The sequence below is a fragment of the Aquarana catesbeiana genome, linkage group LG01 (genome assembly GCF_042186555.1).
Source record: "Aquarana catesbeiana isolate 2022-GZ linkage group LG01, ASM4218655v1, whole genome shotgun sequence".
In the NCBI taxonomy this organism is placed as follows: Eukaryota; Metazoa; Chordata; class Amphibia; order Anura; family Ranidae; genus Aquarana; species Aquarana catesbeiana.
Genome location: NC_133324.1, coordinates 396,450,294 through 396,462,362, shown reverse-complemented (window position 1 = coordinate 396,462,362; position 12,069 = coordinate 396,450,294). Strand labels below are relative to the sequence as shown.

Genomic DNA, 12,069 nt, shown 5'->3' with positions numbered 1-12,069 from the left:
AACAAAGCAGCCATTATATGGACACAGATTCACCTTACAGGAATCAGGTTAATAAAAGAAAAAAAAAATCTAATTGGCAGGTAAATGCATTTAGACTAAATTTACACAGATTTTGAGTTCAAAAGCTGCCTTTAACTTGTATTAACACACCTATAGCATTAATGCGTGTTTCAATTGCGTTGTAAAACTGGGTTCACATTTGCTGCGGCCGCGGGTCACAGCATTGGGTTCGGTTTGTCCCTGTTTGATTCAGGTGCGAATCAGGTCTGAATTTTGGCCTGAATTTGCACCTGAATCGGAACCAAAGACGCACAGGACCCTTTTTAAATGTGGACCGCAGCCGCCCCGGAGCTATGTGAATGGGCTCCATTGAGAGTCACACTCTCCTGTCATGCGAATTGGATGCGGAGAAACCCACAATTCGCATATGTGTGAACCCAGCCTAAAGTTGTGTCAGGTGATGCCCTTCTTAAGATTTTCGTTTTGAGGTTTTGCAACTATGCCCTTAATGCGTTTTAACAGTTTCCCGCCAAGAGTATGCATATATACAGCCTCATGGAAGTGGGCCTTTGCCGACTTTATCCATGGGACCATATATATGCGTATCTGTCTTTGTGCTGGGAGCGAGCCAAACAGCTTATTATTCAATAAGCTAGGGCGAGAAATCATCAAATATGTGTATTTCATTTTATCACAATGTTCCCTCACACTGTGTAGCATAAAGCAATAAACAACGAAGCTGTGTAGCTGTAATGCTTCATACACATTAAAAAAAGAATTCCAGATATGGATATTTTTACATAGTTACACTGATTCAGCTTGGGCTACTACTGTGATCGCCACTTGCTTCCGGGTCCCATGCCTATTGGCTACCCTGCTCCATTGTGAATACAGGGCCATCAGCTGCTGGGCATGAACCAATGCACATATTAGCCAGCATACCATGGATCATCAGATATCGTCCAAAACTTTTATTGCAAAAATATTACATCATAAAGGATGGCCAAGTGTACCATTTCAGAGCCGCGCAGGACTTTGTCAGGCATGTGATGCCTACACAGGACGTTACACTTGGTCCTTTGTGATGTGATCTTTTTTGCAATAAAAGTTTTGGATTATATAGAATGATCCATGTTATGCTGGCGAATATGTGCACTGGTTATTGAGAAGCACAGTTTCTAGCTGGTAGTTGCTACAGCACCCTCTACTGACGAGCCTATGTCCAGGAACGTGTGCGATGGGAATATGAACAATAGCTGCTGGGCATGAGCGCCATTCAGAGAATGCTTTGCATTTTCTCAATGAATGCAAGAGACATTGTTTGGACGAGGTGGGGAGCATGACATCACCACCACATCTCATCCAATCTGAGAATTCTTTGCATTCATTGAAAAAAATTATTTCTGAATGGTATCTGCACTGAATTGATGACCTCCTGTGTTCAGAATGCAGCAGGGAAACCGCTCAGCATGGGACCAAACTAGTGTAGATCACTGGAGTAGCAGTGCATACTACAGTGGTTTTCAGCTTCCAGGGGTATCCCACAGGTATGGTATATGCATAGTTACATTGGTCCAGGCCAGACCAATATATCCATGTAAGAATATACCTGGAATTCTGTTTTAAAGAAATACTGTATGTAGAGTTTGTACTGCAAAACAAATTTGGGTGCACATGGGTTACAGTGCTCATTCTCAGATGTGCCACTTTTGAGTACCCTTCACTCCTTCAGACCATCATGCTTTGATGCTTTCACTATGCATTTCTAGGAAGATTACGTGTAGTCAGTCTCCTGGATGAAGCTCAGACATGGAGGGAACTTTCTGTCCTAAATGTAACTCGTTTAGGGGAGGAGTGGGCTTACCAGATCTGGCTAGATTGTGTAGCCTCTCATATTATGTGTGGTATTAAAGCACAAACACAGTGCATTCAAGTTATCGTTTTCTCTGAAACAAGACAATTTGACAGCCCTTTGACGAGACTTCCCTAATCAGGTCAAATCACTATTCTTTCCCTTAAGAAGCACCCGCTTATAGAACCTGCATTGCAAGTCATGACTAGATACTTTACCCACGTAGGCAGTTGTAGCTACCCCCTCACTTAACCCCCATACTAACTCACCCGGAGTTTCTCCCCAAACTGACAAACTTCTTCAAATTTGGGCAGCTAACGACCAACCAGCGTGAGGGACTTTGTAACCAATACAGAATGGTGCTCCTTCTCCCACTTATCTGCAGGAGGGAGATCCCTATTTTGGACCACTGGCGACAGCTACTCTTCCCATTTTCTACACTTCCTCCCTGCAACACAACAGTTCCGTAGAGACCTAACGCCTTTTGAAGAGACCTGCACAACCGATGGTCCACTGCAGCATGTGCACAGTCCCTTCTCTTACAAAGGGCTCCTGAGTGCTCATTCTTGGGGCGACCCAAAGTTCCTTCAGAAGTAGGAAACTGACTTGGGTCTAACACTTTCAGAGCAGCAAATAGAATGTTAGTGTTTGCCAACAGGGCATCGATATGTAACAAATACCAAGAACTCTCTTATAAGATAGTCACCAGATGGTACACATTCTGCTACTTGCTGGGGATGCGGAACGCATGTAGGCACCTTAATGCATGTTTTCTGGGATTGTCTGGCCTTCTTTATACCTTCTGGAGACCACTTTTAGAGATTATACATTAAATCAAGGGTTTTTCCCTGGTGGATAACCTGGCAGCTTTCTTTCTGCACCTCTCTCCTGTGTCATGTAAATGCTACAAGAAATTTATGCCCCTGGAAATCGTAAAACCCCTAAAGGGTAGGCTCCATTCTCATTATAGACCGCTCTGTCCCCTTTACCCTTTCCCTTACTCCCCCTGTTATACTGGGGAACCCTCCCCAGTTAAGTCTCTTTTGCTCCTAGTTTAAAAGTCGCATTAAATCACATCATCTAGAATACATTTTTTATTTACTTGAGGTTGCAATCACATTGTGACAGCTAAGACCACTTACAGTGGTTTCTGCATCAATTGATTTTAATAATTTGTACTACCTTTGCGATTTGTAACATGTTCTTCCTGCTGATTATGATTTGTACAACATCTCAATATTTGATGCAAGTAATGCAATCCTTCCTAAATAAAAAAAATTGAATGTGTCACAGGCATTTGAACCATTTTTGTGGTGTGCAGTCAGAGTATTACAAAGGATTATATGAGTAGTCCCTAGTTTAACAAAGATACCTTGGTAGGTGTTGCAGGAACCTACCAACACACGGTAGTCACTGATTTTGAACTAAAATAAATACGTTTGTGGCGTAGGGGGAATCACAGAGGTCCTGATCCCTGTGACCTCAACACCTTGAAGCTCCCAAGGATAACAGAAGTACCACTGCCATGTTTTACTTAAATTGAGGTCTTCTAAATTGATCTGCAACTTCTCCTTTGAGACAAAGAGAGGCTCGTTGTTGTGCCTTGCATCCTTGATGTCAGACATGCGTCCCTGAAGAAATGTAACAATGAAGATATTTGCCAGCACACCATGGAACGGCGTAGATAGCGTCCAAACGTGTAATTTATTGCATGATCACAACACAAGGAGAGTGCAACGTTTCAGAGTCCTGCGTGACTCCGAAACGTTGCACCCTCCTTGTGTTGTGATCATGCAATAAATTACACGTTTGGACGCTATCTACGCCGTTCCATGGTGTACTGGCAAATATCTTCATTGTGACTTGAACCAGTATCCAGCTGGTTGTTGCTGCAGCACCCATATTTGTGAGCTCATCCAGGAATGTGTGCGATGGGAATATTAAGTATCACCTGAAGAAATGTAAACTACAGCACAACAAGCACCCTGCTCTTTCCTTATACGGAACAGCACAACCAGGCAACCTTTTCCACTTACTATGCTGAGGGATCAGAATAATCTAAACTTGTTTTCATTTCAACTGCAAAGCTCCTTTAAATAATTCAAAGCTGTCTAATCAGCTTTTCTTACAAAATACACACTGCAACCAAAGTTTTTGTATTGTGTTTTATTACATTAAAATAAAGGGGTTGGGCACAGAAATGTGGAATAGGACAATGTTTTACTCAAATCTAGTAATATTAGTAAACTAAGACTGGAAAAAATGCAAATCCCAGTTAAAAATTCTCAAGTAACCATCTGTTTCAATTCCTCCCATCCCAATCATGCTTATTATTGAACAACTAAATACATATTTACTTGTAACAGTGTTTTGAAATGATAGTAATTAATGAAAAGTTTAAGAACGGATGCAGCAATAAAAAAAAAAAGTCTCCTTTTTTTCTCGTGTTACAGAAATGGAACAAAATAAAACAGTGGGATGTAATATTTCAAAAAATAAATTAAAAATAATAATATTCCTGGATAGTCTTAATTAGTGAAAAGCACATGGTTCCAAATACAACCATGGCATATCACTGCTAAAGAATATATTGCACCATAAGTAATCTGTACAGAACTTTTGTTTAGTTAGTGACCTACAATAGACAGCAGCCATTTTCTGTATGAAGCAGCAAACCTGCACTGTTCAGCATTTCTGCAGCCCGTTAAGACACAGGTAATGAACCTGAGCTCAGATTCAAATATAAGAGAGTCCTGGACAGGGGTACGTTTCAGCCGTTTGGTTTCTTGAGTATAGCCCTGTTTGTTTGTATCGCACGCTCCATCAATATCCATAGTGTTGGTGGGGTAACTCAGAAAACTGGTGTAGTTGTGGGTTCCATTTCCTGGGCCGATAACAGCGCCATCCACATCTGTGGCTTGCACAGTTGAAGAGGAAGATTGTTCATTGTGCAGTTGGTGAATCAATCCAAGAATCTGACGCCTAAGAAAATTGAGAAGCAAAATTAGTGAAATTATGTGAAACTCTGTTGGAATTTCTTTCATACTGACCAAAATCTGTCCAGCTCAAAAAAGTCTCATGTGGGCCTTAGGTAATAAAATAGTCTAAGAGATGCAAAGCATATGACCATAGCAACCAGTCCACTTTAAGTATACCTAACGGAAACATAATCTCTGAAAACTGCTACAGTATATATTTCTGAAGTAGGTACCCCCTTACTGCTGCATACATACTCTAATTTATTTAACAGAGACTCCTGTGAATCCTTAATCCCTATGTGCTCTATTATTCAAATTCCAACTAGAGCTTATATCAGCCTTTCTCAACCTTTTCAACACAGAGGAACCCTTGAAATAGTTCTCTGGTCTCGGGGAACCCCTGCTAAAAATTTGAAATCTACAAATCATGATACATTAGTGTGATGGTCAGTCAGAAGAATGGTCCTTACATCTGTGGTCATTGGGAAGAATTACCTCCTTACAGATAGCTAAAAAGATCAATGGTGTGAGTGGGAACTTATCTGAGAGGCAGAAACTGCCCAATGCTGAAGGAACCCCTAGCAACCTCTGGAGGAACCCTAATTGAGAGTCACTGGCTTATATGTTTATGCAGTGCCTCCTATCCTACTGGCAAGGAAAGTCACCATTCGAATTTAGTTGCCGATGCAAATACAAGGCCCCGGCCAGAGAGCAACCATCTGAGCTCTGGCTAGGGTCCCATTTTTTTTTTGCATTCCAGGGTGCTTTAGAAATATAAGCATAGGCAGGTGGACTGGGGGCTTCTTTACCACCTTTGCAGAGGCCATAAGTACACTCTCAATGAAAGATTAATTCTGTTTATATGCTCTAAGATTGTGGTAAAGATTCCTCAATAGAGCTAGATCAGTTGCATATATTTATTAAAGAGTTGGTATAGTGAAAATAAATATACAAAAATATCTACAACTATTTATGTTCCCTACCATAAATAAATAAATAAATAAACAAGATCTGCAAGTTAACGTTTGTTGCTTATATCTGCACAGGTCGTTTTTACATACAGTTTTCACTGAAGGTAGCCTATACTTATGCATTTTTCATCATATACTCAGTTTAAAATATTCAGGTTTAGAACATAGTTACTATAAGCAGACAAGGACTCCTCCTTGTCATTAACTTTTACTTGAAATTATTGGCTGCAATGTACTGATTCATGACTGTTCCCCAGATATAAAAAATACATTAGGAAACAGCCCTTAAACACAGTGATAATGTTTTTACCATTTTCACAAGCCCCAGTAAACTGGCTCTTATGCCAGAGGCAGCTTCCAGGAATAAACTTATGGTTCTATGTTAGCAGAAACAACTGGTTGTATTGGTCACATTGTCAAAGCAATGAGCTGAGAATGATTGCGGCAGAGCTGCTGGGGAACCATCTGCTTACACAGATAACGATAACTTTTCTATGTTAATGCCCAGCTAACACTCAAGACATTGGCAGGACAATAAATTGTGGAGCCGTAAACTCTTTCACTCCTGGAAATATGCTGCTGTGGCCAAGGGGAAGTGAAGATTTACATGTTTGTTTATCAAAATGGCCTACAGCACTGATCTTAAGGTCCAGTACCGATCTACATGTTTAAAGATATACCTGTTATCGGATTGCATATGGTTTTTGTGCGTCTGTTATTACAGTACATATGAAGGAAAATGTAATAGGAGAGAACAGCTACTGAAAAAAAAACGAGGTTTTGCTTGTGATGGACATATATGCAATTCAGCGTTTTAGACTTAGCGGCAGAATAAATAAGTAGATGTTGCACTCATGTTCTATAATTTCATTGCAGTCCTTTGTGATAAAAAAAAATGTACAGTTTTGTATATCTGTTTTATTTATTATCTTTGGCTCTAAAACACCACTTTAAGGGTAGATTTAGATGTGCGTCTAAATCTACCTTTCCTCTGAAGCATGATACATGTTTGGACTGTGCTTTAGAGGTGATTGACAGCAGGTGAGGAGGCAATGTGACACCTCCTCCTCACCACCTGTTTTAGCCCCAGTTTTGATGACAAACGTGCCACAACCACATGCATTGCATGCGGTTTCGGGACATTTGTAGCGCTTCCCTGTTTGCCTGAATGTGTCACATTCTGGGGGGCTTGCCACTGACTACATGTCAGGTAGGTTTAACGGTGGGCACCCCCATCCGCTGCCTATTGCAGCTTAACAACTTCCCGACCATAGCACATCCATTGACATCCTCTAGACTGAGGTGTTTATATCAGGATGATGCCTGTACCTTTTTGCAGCCAGTAATTCTCATTTAGGCAGAAGTGATCTAAGTGGCTAAACAGCCGCTCTATCACTTCTGCGGGTGACTGCACTACACAGAGAGGAACAAACGTTTTTTCTCCCTCTGACTCTGGAAACCGGAAGTTATGAGAATGTTTTAAAGCACTGCGCAAACTTTTGGCACTATATAAATCCTGTATAACAATAATAATTTTGTCACTTATGGTTTCGGCTATTTGTTTACCTGGTCGTTAGCGGCCAGGAAAGCAGCCGATCAGACTGATCTGTGACGGATTGGCTGCACTGAGGTCAGAGGCATCTAATAGACTCCAGCTCTCTCCATAAAGAGGACCTGTCATGGCCCAATGCTGTCACAAAAGACGTTTTGTTCATCCTATGTGATAGCAATAAAGTTAATACAAAAAAATTTAGAGACAGTGTAAAAAAAAAATTTTTAGATAAAATATTAAAAATAATTTAAAACAATTTAAAGCGCCCCCCCTGCTTACGCGCAAATGCATATGCAAGTCCCGCACGCATATGTAATCGCACCACATTTGTGAGGTATCATTGTGATCAGAGTGGGAGCAATACTGCAAGTGCCAGACCTCCTGTGTATCTCTAAACTGTGAACCTGTAAAGGCATTTAAAGCATCGCCTATGGTGAATTTAAAGTACCGTAGTGTGGCACCATTCCACAGGCGTACGCAATTTTAAAGCCTGATGGGTTAGGTATCCATTTACTCAGCATATCATCATCAAAAATTGGGTATTATATTGGGTAGTTACATCAAAGTGTATTTTTTCCCGAAAAACTCGCGTTTAAAAAACCACTGTGCAAATATCGTGTGACATAAAAAATTACAACACCCATCATTTTATTCTATAGGGCCTCCCCAAAAATATATAGAATGTTTGGGGGTTCCAAGTAAGTTTCTAGCAAAAAAGATTTTTACATGTATGTGAGAAGTGTCAGATTTGGGGGGCATTGGTAAAAACACATCTCAACTGCACAGTTTTACCAAGCATAGCTTGCTATGGGGGCACCTGAGCCAAGTCACAGGTCCGTGTGTCCATTCAGACAGAGAGCTGCGGCCCGGCCCCGCCCTCTTTCTCTTCTCATTGGCTGACTGACTTTGATTGACAGCAGCAGGAGCCGAAAGCACGGCACCGCTGTCTCAGCCAGAAAGGAGGGCAGTCCTAGGCAGCTGAGACACTGCTGCAACATCGCTGGATCTAGATGGGGCTCAGGTAAGTATTAGGAGGGCTGCTGCACTCAGAAGGTTTTTTATCTTAATGCATTAAGATAAAAAAAACCTTCTGCCTTTACAAACACTTTACCTTTTGCCTCTATACACAAGTACAAATACAAAAAAACAAAATCAATAACTCACCTGTGGCACCAAAGTGCTTCATGCCCTGGATAGGATTCAATTAGATCTCTGCTCAACTCCATCTCTTCTTCTATCAAAATGGGAACATCAAGTCGTGGGCCCTCTTCTTCTCTGGGAAGACAGGGACTCACTGACACAGCTGAATTATCAGAGTCTGTTTGTGCTTTAGCTAGTAAACATTTGAGCAAGAACTGACGATAATGGAATCCACTGTGGTCGGAAACGTGTGTGGAGACCCATTGTTTGGTGGAAGACAACTCATCTATGAGAAGCTGAAAAGAAACATAAAATGCAATTATTGTTTATCTTATTAAAAACACATCATTATGGGAGATAAATATAGGATTCCATTGCAAAAAGAATATCAGAATAGTTGTCTAATTCAGGCACATGCTGAGAACAATTAGGAGGATGCAAAACACACACTGACATTATTCTAGATCTTGAAATTGCAGACAACAAAAGACTACATTGTAAACCACATTTATTTTCAGTAAATAAGCTGCATCTTTTGAATCCTTTGCATTTTTTAACTAGGTATAAATTATCTTTCATTTAACAAACAGATTAAAATAAAAAGTTATTACTTTTAGAAAAATATTGTCTAATATATCTCACAAGTCCAACATTGGTGTGTAAAGTTCAGTATATGTTAAAAAAACATTCTTTCCCTAGAAGCATAGAAGTATACATAGTTATATTAACTGTAGATATGCAAGTGAATGTGATCGGCTTGAAGTTTATCCAGTCTTACTGTACTGTGTTGGGGTGGCATTTCCAAAAAACAAAATGGACACAATGGAAAAAGATAAAAAAAAATTGTATTTTGTAGTTTTACAAAATGAAAGTCATCTTGTTACACTAGGAATGTGAAATGCAGTATATATAAAAGTACAGTTTATTTAGTAAATAAACAAAACTTGTTTTAAAATTTCATTTTTTATTACAAATGAAACAAGCACTGAAAATTTCAACTATACACGAGAACAGGTAACCGCCCCCCTTTTCAATTATTGACAATGCTGATCCAGAGGTATGTATTGCTCTTGCAAGAGCTTGATCAGTGTTCTTCTGATTTTCAGGTGTCATTTTATAAATGAAGGGATTGTGTATTTTTGGGAGGCCGTGGTTTTTTCCTTCCTTGAAGATGCTGCGTGTGTTTCTGAAATAAGAACTCTGTGAGGAAAAAGCTACTTGCATATTCATTCTGGCCCTCATCAGCCCTTTATCAAAAAAAAAAAAAAACAAAAAACAAAAAAAAAAAACAAAACACTATCAAGCATCCAATAAAAACACAACATAGTGCCCTGTGACCCCCCGACCCCAAACCAGTGTCTTCCACTCCCCTTCACATCATCCCTCTCACAGTAGTGTTGAAGGAAACACAGGCTTCCTCCAAAGCTCGTGTCCTTCATCACAGACTGACAGGCTGGCATCTGTTGGGACAACCTTCTATGTCTCTGGAGGAAATGGCTTCCCAGACTGATTCCCTATGTCCCAGCCTGCCAGAATGTTGAGCTGCAATGGTCTCGAGTGAAACTGGGTGTACGACACAGCCACAAAAGGAGGCCACCATTAGACCCCAGACTCATGTAGACTCATGACCCTAGACTCATGACCCTGGGCTCAAAGAGCTTTGGCATGAAATGGAGGGACAGACATTTGTCCTGAGGCACGAAGATTCTTGAAAGGGCTGTGAAACATCAGGTTGAGATACTCCAATCTGTGAGATGGGTCCACTGATGACCCACAACATGAATCCCCTATTCATCCAAGTAACCCACAACATGAATCCCCTTAGCACAGAGCAGAGCCAAAACCTGGGCAGGCACCTTGGTGACAACCTGGGGGGCCATGGAAAGACCAAAAGTGAAGGGCAACAAATTAGCAATAACGATCGACCACTACAAAAAAACAATATTGCTGATGAGGTAAAAAGAAGGGAATGTGCAAGCAAGCATACCAGATGTCTATTGAGGTAAGAAAATTCACAGGAAAGAGGGAGGCAATGAACATACTGAAAGGTTTTATGCAGAACCTAAGAGTCTTGGGAGTTGAGAGCCTTTAGATCCAGAATGGGCTAGACTCTCCCCAAAAAAGTTGAGTAGAAACCCTAAAACTGTTCTTATGCTGGTACAGGGGTAATGACCCCTTAAGATAAAGGCTGCTGGACTACAGTCAGAAGATTTGCATGCTGTAATGTGGAGAGAGGCAAGTTTGAAAGCATAAAACAAGGAGGAGACAGAATCCAAAACTTCAGTTTATAGCATCTGGAAATGACACTCTGTATCCAGGTGTCAGATATTTTGGGACTAGAAGGCCAAAAGATGTGCCCCCACTCTGATAAGTGTGGGTGCCCCACCACTGGAAATAACCCTTGGGACCAGCCTTGTCTTGTTTGAAGGGCCTTGTCTTCTTACAAAAGTACATCCCTGCCTTGGATTTGGAATTGGAAGACTAAGAGGGATGATAGGAAGCTTTCCTAACCTTAGGAGTAGAAAAACTACTGGTGGAGGTGCATATTCTTACCTTCTGTGTTCTCCTTTATGTACTTATCCCCAAGAAGGTATCAAACTGTTTCAAAGGGTAACTGCTCAAGTCACTTTTTGCAAAGGAGAGCTCTACTGACCAGCATTTAAGTCAAAGGACCCTGCCACTATTGATGGACAGAAGACTCATTCTGGAGATCTCAAAATGTGTGTCTACCAAGCCATTCATGTAGTACTGTAAAGGCCATAGGTAAAAGATCTAATTGACTATGAACAGAGGTATCCGTTAGGATGGAGCTAGAATCCCTGACTACGTGTTTAGTCCAAATAGGAATGCTCTGGAAGCCTGCCACAGAGGCAACCGTAAGTTATCTAAGAAAGGCATTTAAAGAGTGCCTCTAACCTTGTTTACTGGGTCCTTAAGAACATGTTTATCCTCCATGGGGGCCGTATAAGTCTTATTTAGAAAAGAAATAAGGGGATTCTTCTCAACAAAGTGTTCTGGAGGAATACAAATATTCCCAGATGGGCCAAATCCCCATTTAGAACATGCCCTACTAGCAAGTGGACTGGGAAAGGCCTAGCTGGTTTAGGCAATTTATGGGACCCTATGATGGATGCCTTGGGGTGAGCAGACTCAGGCTACTCTAACGCTAAGCAGGAACGTACATGGTCAATGGGAAGAGTATCTTTTTTTTTTTGTCTGTACTAGCTCCTACTTCCTCAATCCCATTGCTCAGCCTGCAACCCACTCCCCGCCCGCAGCCTCCTAAAATGCATCACTCTTCCCGGGAGGCTGCAGGACCAGTTTTTCTCACGCCTGCTCAGTCGGGAGCCAGCTGTGATTTATAAAGAAGTCACATCTGATTCCAAAATCCAAGACGACAGCACCTGGAACCTGCAGCAGTGAAAAGAATTGGCTGCGGGCAACAGTGCAGGAATTCATGGACTGGTAAACATCTGATTTTTAAGTCTGCAACTACAGTAGACTTTCAATAAAAAAAATAAAAACTTGAAGTTTTTATTTGAGCTTGGATGAAATCTCCACCACAGACTTGTCATC

The 12,069-nt window shown here is 41.0% G+C and overlaps 1 protein-coding gene across 1 annotated transcript in view; it reads right to left on the bottom strand.

Annotated features, from left to right (window-relative positions):
* Positions 1-4,002: 4,002 nt before the first annotated feature.
* PTAR1 (protein prenyltransferase alpha subunit repeat containing 1) overlaps positions 4,003-12,069 on the bottom strand; it is a 58,529-nt gene continuing 50,462 nt past the window's right edge. Inside the window, exons 6-7 of the mRNA XM_073634604.1 lie at positions 8,518-8,789; positions 4,003-4,834 (exon numbers count right to left, since the gene is read on the bottom strand). Of these exons, the coding sequence (XP_073490705.1) occupies positions 4,480-4,834; positions 8,518-8,789 (627 nt within the window). The 3' untranslated portion in view covers positions 4,003-4,479. The remainder of the gene's footprint in view (positions 4,835-8,517; positions 8,790-12,069) is intronic.